The sequence below is a fragment of the Rhyacophila brunnea genome, unplaced genomic scaffold (assembly GCF_057557595.1).
Source record: "Rhyacophila brunnea isolate RB1 unplaced genomic scaffold, BYU_Rbru_1.0 scaffold_6, whole genome shotgun sequence".
Classification (NCBI taxonomy): domain Eukaryota; kingdom Metazoa; phylum Arthropoda; class Insecta; order Trichoptera; family Rhyacophilidae; genus Rhyacophila; species Rhyacophila brunnea.
The window spans coordinates 36,845,188-36,868,443 of NW_028233276.1; the positions used below are offsets into that span (position 1 = coordinate 36,845,188).

General features: G+C 34.4%; 1 protein-coding gene across 6 annotated transcripts; it reads left to right on the forward strand.

Moving 5' to 3' along the window:
• The first annotated feature begins 449 nt into the window (after positions 1-449).
• B52 (serine and arginine rich splicing factor B52) lies at positions 450-22,414 on the forward strand. 6 transcript variants are annotated; one of them, XM_085956537.1, is made up of 11 exons: positions 450-584; positions 849-974; positions 3,850-3,920; positions 6,014-6,118; positions 6,289-6,393; positions 8,043-8,142; positions 10,512-10,585; positions 11,833-12,033; positions 14,402-14,500; positions 16,518-16,598; positions 21,442-22,414. In XM_085956537.1, the coding sequence occupies exons 2-11, from the start codon at positions 849-851 to the stop codon at positions 21,554-21,556; spliced, it is 1,077 nt and encodes a 358-aa protein (XP_085812663.1). In that variant the 5' UTR covers positions 450-584; the 3' UTR covers positions 21,557-22,414. The 6 variants fall into 6 exon arrangements, with proteins under 6 accessions (XP_085812663.1, XP_085812664.1, XP_085812665.1 ...); XM_085956538.1 differs by having other exon boundaries at positions 8,073-8,142; XM_085956539.1 differs by lacking the exon at positions 6,289-6,393.
• Positions 22,415-23,256: the final 842 nt, after the last annotated feature.

Below are 23,256 nucleotides of genomic sequence, written 5' to 3' on the forward strand. Positions count from 1 at the left end.
CCACCACCATAAAGTGCCGTAGTAACTTTTAAGGTATTCACTAAAGACACCTGGTGTAACATTTTCTACAAATCTAAAATTAAAAAACAGTAAAAATTCCTCAATAATAATTTATCGTCGTCGCCATTTTAATATTTAAAACGCCCGGGAAAAATGTATTGATTTCTACCTTGGTTTTGTCTATGGTAAATATTATGACAACACAAGTCAAGGGAGCCTATGTTTAGGATTTATATTTTTAGGTTTACTTATTTGATAGGAAATGCTACACAATCTGGAATTCTCTTTTAAATATTTGATTATAAAATTGGTGGTTTTATTGATGGTTTGTAATTAATATAAACAATAAATGGTTATTCGATTCACAAAAATAAGCCGGCTGCCGGTTCGTGGAACTTCCGGTAGAGCGTCGTTTCCTATCGCTTGTTCGCTTGGCTTGTGGACCCCGCACTTTAGCCAGTCTGTCTTGGAGGAAATTGCAAGCCGTGTCAGATTCGTATATTAATCGGTTCGTGCAACCGCTATTATTCGTAGCCTTGCATACTTTTAATAGTATACAGTGAATTCGTTGTTTTGACGAGACGGTAAGTACTCATTACCCTTCACTCGTACCTACATCCTACATATAAAAATTTTGCACGGCGCCATTTATTTTCTGATCATGTTTTTTTGTCCTCGCTGAATTTTACGATGTGGCGCATTAGTTACGTATCTTATCTTTTCGGTCCACCGGTCATTGTAGATTTCGTCAATTATAATAACTATCTGGCCCGGACATTTCCTCGTGGCGCAGCGAACCGCCCGTTTATACCTTGCCGGCGCTTAATATTTTCTTTTCGCAATTGCAGATGGTGGGTTCAAGAGTCTACGTGGGAGGACTTCCTTTCGGTGTTCGCGAGAGGGATCTCGAGAAGTTTTTCAAAGGTTTCGGCCGTACCCGTGATATTCTGATTAAAAATGGATACGGATTTGTGGTAAGTACCTACCTACCCACGATTGTAAACTACACACGTGTTCGTGCCGAGCGAAAGTATTTTATGGACTGCTCAGAAACACGCGTAATCTTTGATGCATTTATTTAATCTATGAATAATTCTCGTCTATTTTGCCATTTACTAATAGATATTTTTCGAGTTGAAAAAAGGAACATCCCTAGTGTGATAGGACTAAATATTTTGAATAAAAGAAGAGTAGGTACCTATGTATGATAATATAGATTATTTTTTTTGTTAATAACATTGGGTGTGACGAACTTCCTATAACTTCTATTCTTCAGTAGAAAGTTGTGATAATACTTAACTTTCTCACCTCAACACTTCGTGTGGAAATCAGTGAAAGTCTATTAGTGTTTAATAAATCAGTGTTAGGAAAGAATTAGGTAGGTATGTTTTAGTTAGGGGGCTGCTATACGATATTGATAACAAAACTTCACGTTACCATGACAATAAATCCACATTAAATTTATCCCCAGTGTGTAATAAATATTTGTGTTACGTTGCCATAATATCAACCCTCGATCTTTTGTGATTATAAAATAGTCAACAGAATAGTAGGTATAAGTAATAAATTAAATATGAAATTATTAAAATAATAATTGAATAATTATAATAATACATTGGTGATTGGAAAATACCCTTTTTAATAAAACCTGAATGGATTATTAAGGGCCCACATGCTCAGCGTAGGTCAAAATGGAGATTTATGGTATTTTCAGAGCATAACCCTGGACATTCCTTAAACGTGGTAGATAATCTACTTATATAATTTTGAAGCCTTATTATCCTTTATATTTATTTTAAACATTGATGACTGCATAAAGTATTTTTATTTACTTAAAATAGTATTCTTTTAAACCTCTCGCTCTAATATTTTAGAATATAGTCATATTTCAGTACGTCCATGTGCAGTGGTGTTAAGATATTTTAGATTTATTAATTTTTAAATGCATTTACAAAACCATTAGCAAAAGTAATGTTAACATTATATAGTGACATATTTACGATAAAAAATTATATTTTATAATCTTTGTGATCCCAAATTTGACAAGAACTAGGCATTTTATTATTCAAAAATGGGCACGATTAACACATTTGAAGACAATTCTAAAGATACTGATTATAAGCTATGTCTTTTACCATTCAAATGTGATTAACATCCTACGAATAACGATTATAATAATTTTAGTAAAATCATGGTAACGCGCGTGTTAACACGTACTGTTAAAAAAAAAAAATTAGGTACATGTTCAAACACATGCGTTACCATGATCTTACTCCCTATTTCATTTATCGTTCGTTAATTTATGGCTACGGCCGTATGTTGTAGCCATTGGGAAATGCCAATAGAAATGGCGTATTTCAAAAAAATACCTTATTCTTAGGTCAATAATTATTATAAAGCAAACATTATTCGTAGGATGTTTATCACATTTGAATGGTCAAAGATATAGCTTATAATCAGTATCTTTAGAATTATCTTCTAATGTGTTCATCATGCCCATTTTTGAATAATAAAATGCCAAATTCTTGTCAAATTTGGGATCAAAAAGATTATGAAATATAATTTTTTATCGTAAATGTCACTATATAATGTTCACATTAATATTACTAATGGTTTTGTAAATGTGTTTTAAAATTAATAAATCTTAACACCACACATGCATGTACTGAAATATGACTATATTCTAAAACATTAGAGCGAGAGGTAAAAGAATACTATTTTATGTAATAAAAATATTTTATGCAGTCATCAAATGTTTAAAATAAATATAAAGGATAATAAAAGCTTCAAAATTATATAAACAGATTATCTACAACGATTAAGGAATGTCCAGGGTTATGCTCTGAAAATACCATAAAAGCTCCATTTTGGCCTACGCTGAGCATGTAGGCCTTTAATACCTACCCATTGTTACTTATTTTTAGTACCTAGGTCCTTTTTTATTGTTATTTCTTATTAGTAGATTCTGTTAAATTCCCAATACGTTACCCAATATTTACGATTTTACGCCTATTGATAGTGTTATTAGTGAGTAGTTATCTATGATCTATTATTTAGGTTTTGGCAATGTATACGTCTATTGAATGTATTATTAGTAATTGGGTAGGGTTTTTTTTTTACAAACACTTCCGACCATTCTTGATTCATTTGTGTTATATTTTTTATTGTGATCCTTGACTCAATAGGTAGGTGATAAAGTTATGGTACAAGTCTGTTATGGGGAAGCCAGCGGCAAACATATTTGTTAGGTTGTTGGGTTGGGTTAGTTTAGGTTAGGTTTTCATTCTTGAATTCATGAATTTTGTCAAAATCGGCTATGACAATTAGCGCGGTTCCCACCTGGCTTCCCCATAACTGACTTGTACCAAAGTTTTTACCTACTTTATTGTATTAATTTATTATATTAGTTGGAATTAACTGTTCGTTGTCGGTGCGTATTTACCATTGGTGAGTGCACATGTGCCAGAAGATGTCGAAAGGTGAAACCCGGGTCGCAAAAAACAACCCAAATGGAATAGTACAAAACTTAAATCCATTAGAGTTTAAATTCAAATTCCATCAAGTACCTCGGTCAATAGTATTAATATTACATATGTATATACATTTTGGGTTTAAGATTATTCTGTTGTGTCACTTGTATGGGTAAATGTATTTTACTGGCAGTAAAGCTTCACCACAATATATTTGAAACTTACGATGAATTGTTTTGTTTATAATGATGTAAAATCTTTCTATGCTGAGTTACCTTGATGCTTAGTATATGCACTGAATAAAACAAATTATGTAATGCTGGTTTTGTTAGTGTTGGTACGTCAGTACACTTGATTGACAGTTTTTCCTTTTATCCAGGAATTTGATGACTATAGAGATGCCGATGATGCTGTCTATGAGTTGAACGGGAAAGAATTGCTCGGAGAGCGGTAAGTTTTTTTATTTCATATTCTAATACACTATTTCAATGGTTGATTTTTTTTCTAATAGACTACCAAATTTTCCTCATTGAATAAAAAAAAAATGTTTTGAAATTTCTCAGTATATTAACTAAATTCAGAAAATTATGTTTTAATAACCTTTTTTATTACAAATTACCATTATAGCGCCTGTACACATGCATGGGCTTACTTGCACCCATAGTGTGGTTTTTAAACTATCACGATAATAGCTGTTTACACGTAGAAGTGTTAACTGTCTCGCCAATCTCATATTTCACGAGTAAGCGAGATGCGATGTTGTCATTTTATGGTACTATGTGACAGGTCATGAAAATCAGTTAACCTCAAAATTAGTGCACTGTGTAGTTTGTTTTTTTACAAGCTGGTACACTATCGTTCTACTGCGCAGGCGCAGATATTGCACGGTCCAATTGTCATGTGAAAATTCAGAAGTTTCTGAAATTTTTTGATACATGTTTACATGTCCTTTTTTTGTTATGGCTGCAATAATACATATTGTCACCAGTAAATCCATGCGTGTGTATATGGGGTATTATATTATGCTGATTTTAATCAACGGAGAGATGAGAGTACCTCCTTTTGTTAATCTTTAGTAAAACTATTGAATCATCTTTAGTTTTATAAAATTAAAAAAAATATCCTCAATTTTATAAAATATGACAAATAAAAAATAAAAAAAATACATGTTACTGTTAGAATATTTTGTACTAGAATTGCCCCAATTATAAATCGGTGGTCAATGGTTGAATTATGATAGTGCAAGGTTGGTAATTTCAAAATAGTTTTTCCAGGTTTTTTGGTCTGTCCCATTTGGCCAATCCAAATTATTGAAATTACATTTTTGATGGTTTTAGTTTCAGAGAAAAAAGGTGCTGGTTATACTGTTTTTTTGTAATATCAAATACACTTATATTTTGACACTGAGCTCTCCCAATATATGTATACATCTTTTTTTCATAATATGCAACACAGATTGCTTTAAAAAATTGAATATTTAAAAGAAATAATACCTTTAAACTTTGATTTTAATATATAAATAAAGATAAATATGTAGTTCTATCTTATAAAGTGGGGGGGATATGGTGTATCTCCGGAAAAAAACCAATTTATTTAATTTCGTCGCGAATTGAAAGGGAAAAATTTAAGTTTCAAACTCTTTAATTAAAAATTACAGTTTTGTACATATCATGAGTAGACCAAAGACCAAAATGATACAATGCACTTATGTTATTTTGTACCTGAAAAATAAAATAATGTGAATCTATTCTAGGGCATGAAAATAAATCTTATTTATTGAATCAAAATTAATCATACTATATTTGTTGATACAGATACAGCACAGCATTTTGTTATTTTTTAGGGAAATGGCATTTTTGTTGCGCTTAATTATCTTGTACATTTCTCATGTCAATTCCTGTCCAAAATATGGTCAAAGAATACAGTAGTGATTGATGTACATATCTTTTGATCTGCTCCCAATTTATTATTTTTAATCAAATCTGTAAATTGAAGGAATCTGAAGAAAAAAAATTCCGATAGTAAGACAATGGGTTATTTTTTGGTTTCCGTTGCATTACCTATTCTCAAGGGTGAGAATATTACTGCCCCCTCACCTCCCTGAAATCGTCATATTATGAATGTCGAATATTCTCACTTTTCAAAATGGGTCCCGCAACGGAACGGCATGTATCACACTATGACAATCGATCCCACGTTTGCATTCGTTCGCTGTTCCGAAACAATTAAAAAATAATATGCCTCAGTTGAGTATTCCGATATTTCAAAATTCATTCATTCGGTGATATATTATATTAAAAGACTTCTTTTTACTGACTCAGAGGGATGTAATAAAATAATATACTTTTGGGATTCTGTTTAATTTATACATAACTGTTTTATTCGAGAGGTACATTATATATTTGTGTTAAATTGCTACAAAGCTAGAAGTTAGCGGCAGGGGTCAGATCAGATGAGATTAGGAGGAGAGGGGCTGCCAGTGGGTCATGGCGTGGTGAGGTGACGTGTGAAGGTGCTGAGTGCGGCTTGTATGTTGTTGACAGGATCGTGGTGGAGCCGGCACGCGGCATCGAGAGACGGAGAGACCACGGCGGTGGTGGTGGTGGTGGTCGTGACGACTTCCGGAGGCCTCCGCGATTCGGAGACAAGTGAGGCTCACTTCTTTTTGCCCTCCCCCGGCCCCCGCCCGCCTCCCTCCCGGAACCTCGGTGCCCTCGCTCGGAAACCGTTGCGGAAGAGAGCGGAGGCGGAGCGCTTCCCTGTCCCGTCCTGCTAGTGTTGGGGGCTGAGCGCGACGCGCCTTGTTGTGTTGTTGCAGGGTGTCGGTGGAGCGAGCGCGTGGCACGCCTCGCGGGGCAGACATGTGGAGGGATCACGGCCGCAACGGAGCGCCCCACCCGCGACGCGCTCGCAGCCGGGACAAGTATGAGACAGCACTTATGCGTTAGCACCCAGACTCCCCCTTCTCCCTCTCCCTCGCCTTCATTTCTATATTTCATCGTTCACGTGACCGCTGTGGTAAATATTCCAGGCTGATATTGATACTCGTATCTTTAATCCTGGCTGTTGCTGTGGCTGTGGCGTGACCTTTGAAAAACACTGCTCATTTGAACTTTGCAGTCTAAATTTTTTCATTGGAAGATTTCCAGAAATGAACTCAACTAAAAGTAATTTGCGATCCTTGTCACCTCTGACTGTTTTCCTATTCGAATTGAATAAATAATCTTTTGAATATTTCAAGGTGAGTAAGTCACAACAGACTCAATAACCATTTCTGTCAACAGACTCTTAAAATGTCGGTCACCATCGAGAAGGGGGTCATTCATTAAATATCTGGTACTCATTATAATCGGAGTATTTTTAATTCCTCCATTTGAGTAACATCAGTTTCAATTGGTTATTTTAATAATGTTATATATACTGCAAAGCTAATCTGATATAATGATAGCCTCACATGAACAGTGAACACTTAATGAATGGCCCGCTTTAGATTTTCCCAATTAATCATTAATACTATTAAAATCGTTAATTCTGTTCAAGACTTTAAACTAATACTGACCATCCATCCTAGCGACCAACACCTGTGATTAAATCTTATTAACAATTTTTGAATTAAAATTCTTGATGGTTTTATAAATCCAATATCATTTCCGTCTCTGATGACTATTTTCTTATTATATATATTCTAAATTTAATTTTCATGGTGGCATCAATGTCCCAAACAATTTTTTAAATATTGAAATTACTTGAATTTACCTTTAACTGCTAAGAAATAATTTTATCTTTTAGAAGCATAAACTAAGTAATTACTCTTTTATTCCACTTAATCAAGTGAGGTGTAGTTTCTCTGTTGATGTAAATAATTATCTACCATTTCTGGGATGAAGTATTCATATAAGTATATATACAACTTTCTAACTGTCTGTTTTTGGATGTTCAATCCATGCATACTATTTTATTCTATCTGGTGGTTGGCCCCTACTTTCAACGCTGGTTGTGAAGACTGCGACTGCAAGTCTCAACCTTTTTAACATTTACTGGCAATACATGTCCGTGCTCGGTTGATTGGTTCTTGCAATATTTGAAGACAACATGTAAAGAGTAAAATCTATCAAAAAGTGCTTTCAAATCATACTGATCGTATTATCTGCAACAGTTAAAAGGGTTCGGAAAATGTCCTCAGTCAAAACTACCATTATGGATGGAGCTTTTGATGTCTTTCATTTCATAATAATAAATCCTATCATCAGTTTACTGCTTGTATAAATCAATTTTATTTTTTCACTATTCTCTTTATGCTATCACAAGTATGAGATTTTAAAAAAAAATCAAATTATAAATATGTAATGTTTCTTAATATCCAATTGAATGTGTTTTTGGATTGATATAATTTAAATTCTATTAGATATCGTTTTACAGACTACCTTGAAATAAAATAAGCCTGAGGCAATAATATATAAATCTAATCTTGATGAAATTACCTACCATGGATACATTGAGAATATTAAATAATATCAAGTGTATGTATATTTGAACAAATAAGTAATAGAGTGTGTGTTGCGTGGGACTCAGTGTGACACCTTCTTCCAACTCTGACCGTAGGTACGGCCCCCCGACGCGCACCGATTTCCGTCTCATCGTAGAAAATCTCTCCAGTCGTATAAGCTGGCAGGTAAGCATCTTACTGGCTCTCTCTTTGTTCATTATTTCTATGCATTTCACTGATAGTCGGATAGAGAAACTTTTCCATCTCATGTAGACTAAAAGAATGCCATTTAAGTGGTTTTGTGAATGTGTTCGTCTTGGAAACTTGTCTTCCAAATGCAATAAAAGACACTTGTGGATATAAATATGTAGTAGTACATAAATACTAAAATTATTAAGAGAAGTTTAAATATATCAGCCCTTTCTGTGATATTCTGCCCATGTCTGCACTGCACAATGATGACATTATTTTCATCTTTCGGGGCTGAATACCTTGATGATAAAAATTTACTGAATGCAGGTGCTGATGCCGAATCCAATTTTAGATACCTTTATATTTTTTTAAACTAAATTGATAGTTTCAAAAAATCTGATTTCATTTAGACATTAAACAAAATCTATGTAACTCTAGCTTCATTACTTTTTAGGTCGCTCATTTGGATAGGATTGTATTACTATATCTCAGGTTTAAGTCTTTTCCGTAAGGACTAATTAATGGATGCGCGCGCACTCATCGATGTTGATAAACTCTACGACCGGATATCGACGTCGCCCCGGAAATCATACGTCAGCATGCCAAGGGAAATAATGGAGGAATGGATTCGCTAAGGATGAAAAGAGCTGCCCAACGTTCAAATCATATTGCCAATGAAAGGAAATGAGCCCAACCAGTGATGAATCTGTTGAAGGCGAAGAACGAAGATGACAAAGAAAAAGAATGGGATAGTGAAAGTGACCAGACCGATCCCGACCCGCCGGGACAAGAAGCCGCCGGGACCTCCGCCATTAGTTTTAAATGAAATATGTAATGCATGCCCGATGAATAGATGACTATGTGTTGTAATTTATATGAGTAGGATAATAATGTTTTGAAAAATATGTTGTATGTCTGTATGTATGATGGAATTGAAACAAAAAGAACCAAATTGTTTTCAAAGAGGCCACTCCCACGCCCGTGTAAGGTCTGAGGGCGGACGGAGGAATCGCGCACAGAGGTCTCCCTCGATGTTAGCCGTCGCTGTCCCCGCGCCCCCCCACCCCTACCTCCCGGGGAGTTAGCCGAGGTCGCCTGCTAAAGTGCTCGCAACGGGACAGGGGACGGTCGGGAATGGGCGGACGGAAGGTAACCGCACCCGGCTGCCGGCGATCACCAGTAATCATTTTATTTATTGTGTCACTTGTATTCTCATAAATGCTTTCACTCCATTTGTCTCCGGTGCGCCTCAAAAGTCAATGTCCTGGTGAGACTGCAAAGCGTGCGGCTCTGTATTGTGATCCGAGTAATGGCACCCACTCAATTACTCGGACTATCTCAATCTGATATTCCTCTCCTAGTCATTTTCAGTTAAATACTATCGCGGCTTTCATACATATCCATCTACATAGTCTGACGTTAATGATTGATTGCTGATATTGTTATAATGTTAATATCTTTAAAACAATTATACCTGTTATTTTGCCAGTATTTTAAAAGAATCAGTAAAATCATAACATACAGATGCAGATGAGGAAAGTCATCCGAGAAGAACCCAGGAAGAGTATAAATTTTCAAGGACAATATGAGACCGAGCTGTGATACTGGACAATGATTTCCCTAAAACAATATGGCAGCCTATATCATCATTCGAGGAGCTCTGAAGTGGCCGGCGTACTATCCTGTCCTGACTGACAGACCGTTTGGCAGATATAACCAATACTATGGCGACACCCTGATTGATTGACCTGTCCGTGATTTGGATGTGAAAACTTGGACTACTGAAGAAATCTCCCGTACGAGGAAATATGTACAATATGAAGGCATTAGATGTTGGACTGCAACTTTATTGACCCGATTAGAAGATTCTACTGCATCGGATGGATGGATAACCTTGGATACCGTTGGCGATGACTATAAGAAGATATATCCGACAACTGGCAAGCGAATGACTGCTCGGAGAAGACTGTTTAAGATGGAAGTTATTTTTTATGTAGAGTTCATGGAATTGCCAGTTCGCGGTACAGAGTCGTTTTCCACTTGCACATTCACTTTTGAGAGACGCATTTCAATTGATGTAAATAAAATTCACATTACAATTTGCCGATTAAAAGTCATGAAAATTGTGCATAATAATATAAAAATAATATTGTTCATCTATCTTATCAGCTAATCAATGCTTTTTAGATGGATCACTCGACAGACAAAGGCCAATTATACCGCCGGTCTTCCGTAAAGCTTAAATAAATAAAATAATTTTTAAAAACAATTGTCTTACTGGCCGAAGCGTGTAGAAGCATTGTCTGTCGACCCGTAGACATAAGCACACCATCGTCACAATTGTAACATTAGTGTACTTGCAGGACTTGAAGGATTTCATGCGCCAGGCCGGAGAGGTGACTTACGCTGACGCCCACAAGCAACGCAAAAATGAAGGGTGAGCTCAGATGAATCATTTGATATTCAATTTTATTGTACAGCATTTTGCTACTTCTGCACAATGATGACATTATTTTCATCTTTCGGGGCTGAATACCTTGATGATAAAAGTTTACTGAATGCAGAGATATTATGCTTATGTATGTAGGCGGCTATCGTGGTGCAGTGGGTAAGGTGCTGGCCTTCCGCCCGAGAGTTCTGGGTTCGATTCCCAGCGAGGACACAATATTTATGTATTTTTCTCAAAGCCTGGGTGTTTGTGATTGTCCAAAATTACTAACAACCACCTTGTACAAAAAGCAAGGACATGGTTATTGATTCTAAAAAAAAAAAAAAAATATGCTTATCGTCGCTTAAGAAACAACACCACGGAAGTCAATTAATTAAAATTTTCAGGGGCAAACAAAAACCATCTCAAAAAATTGAAAATTGATACCTTTTAACTTTTTTTTTTGTTAAGTTAAAAAAATGTTTTTTTTTTAACTAAACACAAAAATAAGTTAAAAGGTATCAATTTTTTGAGACGGTTTTTGTTTGCCCCTGAAAATTTTAATTAATTGACTTCCGCGGTATTGTTTCTTAAGCGACGTTATGTATTTTATATTATATTGTGATAGCCAAATTGAAAAAATCTGAAAGTAATTATTTTAATAATCGAAATCATTGTCCCCTAACGCTACCGACTGTGGTTGACAATTAGGTACACTTGTGATGACAATATGGGTATCATCAAAAAACACCAGAATAGTTATGGATTGTCTTCAATTATAAAAATATATATATATATATAAAACGAAGCAATATCTAAATATAATATGAATTTAATAAAAAAATCATTTCTATTCAAAGTTGTAAAATTAAAATGTGTACATGTTGTATTTCAATTGCATTTATATCTTAGTCTGGTATAAAAGTATAAAATACACCGACCACTAATATAAAAGACTAAAAACTAAATATTATATTTCGGAAGTCTACTAGTAGTCAGTATTTGTGTATACTGTGTAGGTATCCAGATCTTTCTTGACCTGTCAATTCGGTCAGCCCCATTCGCACTTAAGTAGAGAATGAACAGTATAATACCACGTGCAGAGTAGTACTACAACACATACACACTTATTTCTATCTTCAAAAATTACATTTTCCAAAATGATTGTGCCATGGGGCCATTTGCACCTTATTGTAAATGCGAACTTATCTAAGTCAATTATTGATTTTTGTATGTGATGTTAATGTGATTATCAGGGTAGTGGAGTTTGCGAGCCACACTGATATGCGGAACGCTCTGGATAAGCTGGACAACACTGACCTAAATGGACGGCGCATCAAACTCCTAGAGGACAGGCGGAGGGGCGGTGGCGGTGGGGGTGGAGGAGGAGGAGGCAGGCGCTCACGTTCTTCTTCTTCCCGCAGCCGCTCCAGGTCACGCAGACGCACTCGATCCAGGTCTGCTATTCTGTTATGCTAATCCCACCTATACCTCATCGAATCCATTATAAAAATGTTTTCCATACTAAAACATGGTATTCTATTATGATGGATATTCCAGTTTGAATGGAAACAATTTCAGATTAGGGCATTTTATACCTCATCGAATCCATTATAAAAATGTTTTCTCATACTAAAACATGGTATTCTATTATGATGGATATTCCAGTTTGAATGGAAACAATTTCAGATTAGGGCATTTTTTAATTGAAAGGTCTGCTCTGAACCTTCGACCTACTGTTCACACGTTCCTAACTTAACATGTTTGCACCAATGGTGGCATATAGAGCATCTGTCGGATTGATGTCATGTGGGTAGCAAAAAATGCTTGTTACCCTTTAGCCCTGTCCATATGCGGGCTTTTTTCTGTTCGTCTCACGAATTCATCACAGTGCATCTGTGCATTGTGTACCTCAAACCGGTTTCAAAATAACCGTTATTTGTGATCAAGTACTAGCAGGCAGATCTGACCCCCCTGGATTTCTGTTTAACACTCCAGCAACTTTGTATTTTTCGGGAAGGTTCGGGTGTGTCATGGATTTACTAGTACATTTATATGGTATTCACAATATTTATTTTAGTCTATAGTAATGGTCAATCAGATTGCATAGTTTGATTATGATTTACGAATTGCGTAGCGAGATTATACAAATACGGTTTTGACCAAAAAGTACAAACATTAAGTACTATGTAGGAGTAAAAAACAAAATTAAAAGTTTGCTCCAAATAATCATTATAATATAAGTATTTATTTTGACACATGACTTTTATTAATTCATATAAGAATATTGAATATTTATCATTCGTATTCGCGTGATGCAAAGTAGTGTATACAGTAAAACCTCATTAATACGAATTCCATGGGACCGAAAATCTAAAAAAAAATTAGAATTACGAAATATGAAATGCATGGAAGAAAAATTTTGAAATTATTAAATTTAGTTTTTTTTTTTTTTGATTTTCATTAATTTCGTTTACGGTTAAAGATGTGCCTACCAAATTTCCGATTTAATTCCCTCCTTCCTCCTTATTACCTTAATAAAATAAGTAATTTATGATGTTTTAAGAAAAGTTTGTCACAATTTTTAATGACTGGCTCATGAAATAGTGTACTTTATTACGATTTATTGAATATTTTTATATGCCAGGGCTAATCATTTCGAATTACGAAATTCTAATTAAAGGTACGGTTTTATATGAGCATATTGTTCAAAGGATTTTTTTTTGCGAAAATTTCGAATTATCAGTGTTCTTATTAACGAGGTTTTACTGTACTATTACGCTTTTTAACTTTGCACTTCGGCTCTAGGATGAAAAGGATATAATTATAATATAATTCTAAAAATATTTTTTTTACATACAGTGGAACCCCGATCTACCGACTTGCATAAATCGTTTTCCCAAACGGATCGGTCAATTTTGAATGTCCGCCAACCACCCATAAGCACAATGTTAAAGAATCCCGCATTAACCGTTCCCCGATTTATCGTTTTCCTTGATCTATCTAAATATTATGGTCCCGTCACAAATATTATCCTGATTGACCCTTTTTGTTGAATATTTTTCATTTTGCTTTCGTGGAATTGTTTATGATACAGTCGCGTCGCTTTGTTTGCACAGGTCGGTCGGCGCTCAGGCTTGCCCCGCATCTCGTATCACGAATTTTTATAAGTCGCAACTAAAATGCCCCCCATGAAGAAAACTAGAACTCTAGCTGAGAAACTGAAAAAAATCCAGGAGGAAAACGTATTTTTTTTACATCTGCATCCGCATTTATCATTTTTTTTGGGTCCCTTGAAAACTGTAGAATCAGGGTTTCACTGTATCTATTTATTTAATTATTTCTACATATTAATACAATTAGTGAATATCATTTGATCTAATTTTATTCTAGGTAATCAGGCATGTGTAGTAAAACTTATAAAACGTATACTCTACATTTACGTGTATTATCTATGATTTTACCATAGATTAGACTTGACGGAGTGAAAGCTTTGATGAACCATATAGACAGCGAAATGATTGCCTCTGCTTGACGCATGCACAAAACTTATCAGTGTAAAACCAGAAGTTAAAAGTTGAAGTGAAAGTGGGTGATGAAGTGATTAGATGTGGACTTGGCTATAGATAGACCATTCCGCATAAAAAAAATTGGTAATAGAGCACTTGCTTGTGGTTGACTTATTAACTTTTTATGATGACATTTTCTAATCATCTTTCGGGGCTGAAACACCTTGATGATAAGTTTTATTCTGAGAGTAGATTTCCTATTTGCTTAGGGTGACAGTTTAAAATGGTGGGTCTTTAACGTTATTTTGTATCGCAGGTCTCGTAGCCGTCGCTCCAGCCGCTCTCGTTCTCGCTCCAATTCCAAGAGCAGGCCAAAGAGCAAGTCTCCTGCTGTGAAGTCCAGGTCCAGATCCAAGTGAGTCTTGACTGAAACGTGTCACGTTACTACAATGTTTCCTTTTCTTTTTTCCACTTGACATCCTATTGTTATCTGTGTATGAAACGTCAATTATTCACATTCGAAAAAAATCTTTTTTATACTATAATTTTATTGTTCATCTGTCGTAAGAAGTTTGATAAATATCTAACATGTTACCTTAGTATCTGTGATGTATATATAAAATATGTAACATCCATAAATCAGTCATTCGCAGTTTCAACTGTGGATTCACAACGTTTTCCTTTAATAACTTGTCTCTTCTTAATTGGTTTCGTCAGACTGCAGCTCGAGAATACTAGTCAGAAATATTAACGGTTACAATTAAAATGCCACAATGCCAAATGTTAATATTAGATACCGCATGGTACTGTACTAAATTTCATCGGCCACCATGAGAGAAAAATGTCTGAAGCGGGACAGCATACATAATATATCGACACCCATGTGAAAGGTTGGAACTGCATTTTTGGCTATTTTGACGTCATTGGCTTTTATTGAATAATTTTAAAGATAATGATATTGAAGGAAAAAAAAACAATAATTAAATTAATACGTCAGGCATAACTAAAAAAAATACAATTCCAGCATTAAAATTTATTAACATCGTACTAATGAAAAGTTACATTTTGCAGTTCCGACTTCATATGTAGGAGGTAATGATATATTTCAGCTATATAACATCCTAATTAAGTTGGGTGTAGATGTTTAAACTCAGCCACCAAACCATGTGATTTGATGTGCACACCGCTAAGGCTCTTAAAAGTATTGATACTGATACCGGCCTTGATACTTTGTTCGATGGCAATACTGATTTTGCGGACAGATGTCATTTTATATTTATACCGATATATGTGAGTATCAATACTTATCTTTCAATGCGATGCCGATCCGGCCATCCATACCGTTTTTCGATATGACAGCCTTATGTCCTACATACCGCTCCGTCGATTAAGTATAGAGATCAAAATTCTGTGGTGCCATCATTCCATCGACTCTGAATGCAATGAAATTATGCGAAATCGTTCAGGCTTTTAATTGTAGTACTTTATTTTATGTAAGCTTATTGTGTTTGGCATTTATTAGTGATTTAGCCGTAACTGTTTTCATTTAATTTGTACCCGGCTCAGATTTGTTTTAGTTAATTCGAGTGAAATGGGTCCAGCGAAGTCCCCGGAAGTAGAATACATGATATCGATTTGATGGAGAGTTTACATAATCATTCACCTCTTGTCACGAAAGTGCTGTAAATCAAACAAACTAGTCATAATCAGCGTATAGGATGTTATTGTTTTCATACCGATATTGTGACTTCTGTCATTGCTTTTAGTTTTTGTATGGGTAGATTATCAATTTTTATAATTTGAATTTTGCTCGCTGTCAGTTCTGAATCATACCTTAGATCAGTGTTTCCCAACGTGGGGCAATTTGAATGTTTGCTATGGGGGCTATGTGCGAATCATTAATATTTGGTACCTACCTACATTTTTTTTTGTTAAAAGCACATTTTCGAAAATATTTTTTTGATATTGCAACCATGACTTTCCAAGAAAATTTAAAATTACTGTTGCCATTCCCATCATAATATTTAGTTTAATGCGGCGCTTTAGCGCTGTAAATGATTTGTTACCGAAAAAAGAAATTGTTTCGATATCACAAACTGTAGAGATTTAAGATTAAAATTGACCAATTTAGTACCTCACACAAAAACTGCAGCTCACATCAAGCACAAATTTTCTTCCGAGTTGTACATCTAACATACATAGGTACTTACTTAGTTTTGCCTATGTGCATTTTTTATTTGAAGCAATTCATTTGTTTTCAGAATTTATCAGTTAACCATGAAATGTTGATAGGGAGGGGGGGGATGGAAATTGTTGAAGTGGGGCAAAGCTCAAATAAGGTTGGGAAACACTGCCTTAGATGTAAAAGTGAATTATTGATGTGAACGCATGTTGGATGTGGCATGTTTGTTTATTTATTTTGTTTCTCTCAGACAAAGATCGGGCTCGGCCGCGTCTAGATCTCGCTCTCCTTCCAAATCCCCCACCAGTAGAACTTCACAGAGGAATTCAAGGTATTTCATGTCTCCACCCTGCTTACTATTTGACAGCTTGCATAACTCTGCACCACCGACCCTTGCGGCTATTATGGAGGCTCTTTTAGCTGCTGACTTGCTCCACTATGTGAGCTAGAATACAGTCATGGAGTTTGATACACGGTCATAGTATTAATCATTAGTACTAGTACTCAAAACCGATACCGATACCTACACATGTGAACAGGCCGAAAACCCATCCTATTTACTAATTGTTATTAAGTACTTCCGCGTAAACCGCCCAATGAGTGTTTGGTAACATGAGAATACGAACCGGAGTATGTGTTTTTTTATTTTGTATTTGCTATTGTGCTACTAATACATTTTAACCAATTCTATGCCTCACGATATTTCTATGGCAATCTGACAGGCCGCAGATTTTTAATGACAACGTTGAATGTGGAGCGAAGCTCTTTCTAAAATTGCTGTAATATCGATAATTTGTGGCTTAGTATTTCATTATTATTCAAACAGATGTCACTGTGTGTTAAATTTTTTAGATTATGCAAATCTATCGACAGTGGCTAATAATTTGAGTTTAAAGTCGGACGAGGTAACTCGCGAAATTTTTATGTGCGGCTTGTCTATCACGACTGCATAGAGTGAGAAAACTCACTCTGAGGCATGGAACCAGTTAATTGTCAACTCGTGTAAACTCTACTCAACGTTTGACACAGCTCAGTGGCTAGCGAGTACTAATGATTAGTACTATGCTTGTGTAAACGAGCCCTTATGATGGTGGTATCCTTTCTTACCAGAATAGAGGACCTGTCTGAAAATATTTTTGCAGATTTTGGATGCGTCCAAAAAATTACCATACCCATTTTAAATTTAAGGTTTGGATCATTATTGTAAAATAAAGGTATCCTTATTTTCCTGGCATTGTTAATTTAATTTTTAATTGTATGTAAGAGGTAAACGACGGGAAGTCCTAAATTTTATTTATATACATTGTAGTTATGGCATGTAAGCCTAATTAGTAATTTTGCACACTTCTAACATCTGGTATTTTTAGTGGGATAACATCTGTATTCCGAGATATATTTTTTGTTTGTTTTTTTTATATTCATGATGGAAATATAAATTAAGATAATATTGGTAAAAACCAAATACAGTCAAACTCAGTTATTACAATCACGGACATTGCGAGATCTCGGATGTAATGAGGAACATTCGTTGACATTATTTTATTTATGATTTTCGCCATACATTTATTTACTTTTATAACAAGCTACTTATCGGATATACCAAGCAAAAATTTCTTAAAACTCTAGTTTTACGTAGTACCTAGCTTTAAGATGCCGAAAAAGTATCCACGCATATGGTTGAAATTTCATGTAAAAAATCCAAGTTGTAGTCGGTCGGTACCTACCAGCGTCAGCGTTCATTACAATAAACAACTTCTTTTGTAGTATATGAATGTCATGCTTGTTTCGGGGAAAAATTCTAATTGTATTTTTGTTTGAATTGCGACTTTTTATGTTATGTGACCACTCATTTAAAAATACCTATTCTCTGATATAATGAGTAATGCTATAACGAGCAAATTTAGTCGGTCCCATCTTCCTAGTAATAACCAAGTTCGACTGTATGGTAAGTAATATAAATTTAATAAACAATAAAAAAAAATTATAAACAATTTCATAAGAAATTATATCAATGTAATTATTTTATTATAAAAATTTTCAAGATAAGTTTATTGATTTCTTTTGGCGTGAATCCGTTTGATATCAAATACACCTTTTATAAGGCTTTTCTTACCAAAAAAATATCGAAGTTGAAAGTAAAAGCTTTTTTTTTAGCTTTTATTGTCGCAAAAATTTTACAGCAGCGAATTTAAAAAATTCCATTCCTGTTCAAAGTTGACAGCTTTTTTCTTGCCCAAGATGGAAGAGATTTCCAACAAACAAATTTGCTGGTAACTCTTTTCTTTGTTTTTAAAGACGATCTTATGTGCAGGATAAATGAATTTTTGATATCACTCAATTTCACCTAATTTTGACTTGTTATAGTTTACCTTTTTCATACAGTCCAATGGTTTTGTAATTGGTTGATTTAGCGGCCACTCCACCAAAATACAGTAATCCTACGTACTACGCCATATTACTCAGGTTTTCTTCAATTCGTAATTTCCATTTTAATGTGTTTGCTTGTGTATTATTTGATAGCTACTGTCGATGTGTATCTATTTTATTTGTTACTTACATTTTTTTTCTTTAATTATTATATTTCTGTAGTCTGGGCAAACGTCATCTCTTCACCTCTGAAATATAAATGATATTATAAATTGAAACAGTAACTTGAATTAACCCTTTCCCGGCGACCGTATTCCAGTAGGATACAGCTAGTACGTAACACATGGGCGACCGTATAGCAGTCAGATACGCAAACCTTGACCTGTGGATAACGCAAGAAATATTTTTCATGCGGCATTGAGAATTTTATTAAAAAATAGCCCGATCCATCCGCCTACTTCCACCTATATAACTTTGTCAAAAATATGTTGTTTTAATTTCATAAACATTGATCTTTCGAACCCTCTCGATCTATTGAGATTCGCCGGTACGATTGCATCAGTTCAAATCTACGCGGTATTTTTTAGCGCCTGCGCACTAGGTATACAAAATATTTTCATTCGAGTTTGAGTGTGCGCCGAGTGATTTATCGTGTCAAGTTGAATATTCACCGCGATCTTTACAACACCATGTTTGCGGGAATAAAATACAACCAAAAAAACGAACCTGTGTCGTGTGTCACCCCAATTGTTTGAAAGTCATAAATCGAGCTCATTATTGAAAGTCGTAAATATGTTGTAAAGATACGTCCACACGGAATGATAAAATATAATATATTATTATATTTTAGTTAGGACGATTGCGAGTTTTACCAATAAATTACAGGAAGGAATATATAAAACGTATAAATAAACGTAAGTATAAAAAAAAACACACGGGTATACAACATAATATAAAATGTAAATCATGGAATATTGACTTTTCAACTGTATTACATATTATCTTTGTATGCAATTTAATGTTTATGAAATTTTAAAACCTCACGCAATAAATGTTTTTATAGCACTTTTACAAGCACGCAGCAGATTTTACAAAATAAATATTGTTTTTTTTTATAAAACATAAAACGACAATCACTAACATAACACAATGCTCAATAAAACTGAAAAGTTTAATCTAGTAAAAATCCAAATTACACTAAAAAAAGAACATAAGAAATTATTACAATATTTCCACCACTGTGGACTCAACTTTACGCGACCCATAAAACTTGTAATAATATGCGACACAATAAAAGCTATTATTTTCAATATTTTTAACGGCATTTTTAAGTGTTTCTAACATGACTAAAATAAAATTAGTGTCAGTGATTTATTTCTTTTCATAGGCGCACAATCTCAATGACGCGTTTTTACGTCACAAACATGGCTGCGTATTTTTTCGGTACAAGGGACTATGGACGATTTTATTCAAGCATTCACAGCTAAATTCAACAATCGATTCTATTTTTTAGTGTGGCACTTCGAACCTTATGTATCTAGGCATGATAACAGTAATACCAGCTATTTTTAATTGCCGTATTTATCATAATATAGCGAAGCATAGCATTTAGAAAAATGGTACCGCAGAGAGAGCCCCTTTCATATTGAAACTGACGCGGCGGCCGGGTTAAAAATATACAGTAAAACCTCATTAGCAAGAACACTGGTAATTCGAAATTTGCCGTAATTCAAAATTTTCGTGGAAAAAAAGTCCCTTGAACATTATTTTTATATAAAACCAACCATACCTTTAATTCGTATTTTAGATTTTCTTGAAACATTTGCACATCTATATGATCGGAAACAAAATTAATGAAAATCAAAAAAATAAAATGAAAATTTTAATATTTTTCCCCCATACATTTCGTAATTCCAATTTTTTTTCAATTTTCAGTCCCATCGAATTCCTATTAATGAGGTTTTACTGTAATTCATTTTAGAGTCAGAATTATTGGGATTTGACCAATGTGAACATTCCTGTCTGCTAATAATTTGCCAATAAGTGCTGTTACCTTATCACTGTTAATCTGTCACTACTATAGTAAGAACACTGATAATTCGAAATTCGCCGTAATTTGAAATTTTCCCGAAAAAAAAGTCTCGAACATTATTTTTAATATAAAACCATACTTCCGAGTCAGCCTGATCCTAAGGACGAACCACCTATGCAACTGTATATAAATACATTAACGGCCCACATGCTCAGCGTAGGTCAAAATGGAGCTTTTATGGTATTTTCAGAGCATAATCCTGGACATTCCTTAAACGTTGTAGATAATCTATTTATACAATTTTGAAGCCTTAGGTACTTAAATATAGTAGGTACTATATTTATTTGTATTTTTTTTTATAAAAAAAACATTTTTTAAATGTACATAAAATAATAATTTCTTTTCTCTTCAAAGTGAAACATTCGCGTGCCATAGGTTCGCCATCCCTGTAATAGACCATAGTAGTATTGCACTTTCATGATTTATGTATTTAATACAAAAAATGGTTTATGATATTGAATAAACCCTTCTATGGATCGAGAGAGAGCTTTTACACATGACCACATGACAGTGAAGCAGAAGTGTAATGACCGCAGATTTTATGAAGGTAGCAATTTTGCATGCGTATTCAAATATGCATAACCGGTTCCGACTTCACTTGAATTATTCACCGACATTTTTTTGTTACTATAAGTGTACACTGAAATACCAATAATAAATTGAAGATGATACTGGCTGAAATTGACTTGTTTTAATTCATTTGTCATATTTTCAGGGAAAGGTCCCGTTCACCGAGCAAAGAGAAAGCCAGCAAGTCCAAATCCAGATCGCCCACTCCCAACAAAGACAACGGGACGGCTTCTGACCACAATGAGAGTGTGGAAGATTAAACTATTTTCTGAATTTGCTTGCTGTGTACTCATTGTATCCTAATAATGTATACTTGTCATTATCAACATTATTTCATGCAAATTATGATTTGACTGTTTCCATCAATATTTTTAATTTACTGACCTCTTTGGTATCGGAAACAAAAATTAAATATTTTTTTACCAGAGTGCAACATGCACCAATGGAAATTGTATTCTAAGCATATGAACATATTTTTTTTTTTGAGTGATTGTCCATCGTGGAATCGGGGTCACTTCAAATCATTGAAGAGACCCCAAGCTAGGTACTCTTAATTTCAGTTCCATTACAAGTTGTCTAAATGCTTTTGTGATGAAAGTGACACATTGGTCTTCAATGTGAATTGAATTTCTGTGTTAAATTAAAAATATAGGATGTAATTTAGGCTAATGATTATTGTATAAGATGTTTCAGAATTGATTATTGTATTCCCTTTTAATTTTAGTAATAGTTGGGTAGACTTTTATACCATTGACACATTCCTGTAACAAATCTTATTTCTACAACTAGAGTGAAGTGTCAACAAAAGATACATTGGTATGAATTATAAAATTACTCTCAGTACTTTGTGCCTGATTCTATGTAATAACCCAAGGAGGAATACAAACAATAAAAAGACAATTTGTTTATTATTTTTTCAAAGTTTGCTGATTTTAAAATTGTAAGATATTAAATACTCTGGTATAAACGAGTGTTTTGGTTCTGTACACTCTAATTCTACATATTGTAATACAACCGGGTACTACCAATTTGTTGCTGACTTTGATTTTACTAGTGTTTAAAATATTGCACCTGTGTAAAAATCATTATTTTTATTATTAATAAACATTTTCAGAAGATGACTGGGTTTTTTTTAAAAATATAAATTATACCTGATCAATGATTCCAAGTAATTAATCCAATGTTTCACTTTATTCAATCGAAAAGATGACAATTTATTATTTCCATATTTAAAATATTTTCACAACACTACAAACCAATTTGGATCAATGAATTATTGATGCTGCCTTGGCACAATTTCCATGACGTGTACTAGTGAAAATTTAGGCTAAATGCGCGTGGATGATTTGTTACTTGGTCGATCAAACTCAACTGATGTGATTTTTCAACCACATTCTGTTTATGGAAAAATAATATTTGTATGAGCAGGGTCGTTTACCAGTGCCCTTGGATGCTGCTTCAGACAACTTCGAAAGTAGACTGAGGTCCTACCACTAAGTTAATCGATTAATGATTATGATGACGCGCCCTGAGAGGAAAGGAAGGTGTAGTATAAAATGTGACCTCGTCAAACCAAAAATATAGATTTTCTGAAAAAATGTGCATTATATTGCAATGATAGGGGATTAACTGGCCACAGACGTACAGTTTTCGTAACAGGTTGAACATGGCACAGACAATAACTACGTTAGTGGGCGCACCACAGATCAGTTTAACTACCCCATTTAAATCTGTCGAACTGTTAACAGATGTGCCCATATACATACAGTTATTGTCTGTGGCAGAGCAAGTGTCAAAAACTATGGAGGTTAGGTTCGCGGAGATAATACACAGGGGTATTGTTTAAATTAGTTTTAGGTAGGGTATATTTGAACGATATTGATACACGAATAATTTTACTTTGAATTTATTATGGTTATAATTGTTTTTATTAGAAACAAATTGACATAAAATACACACC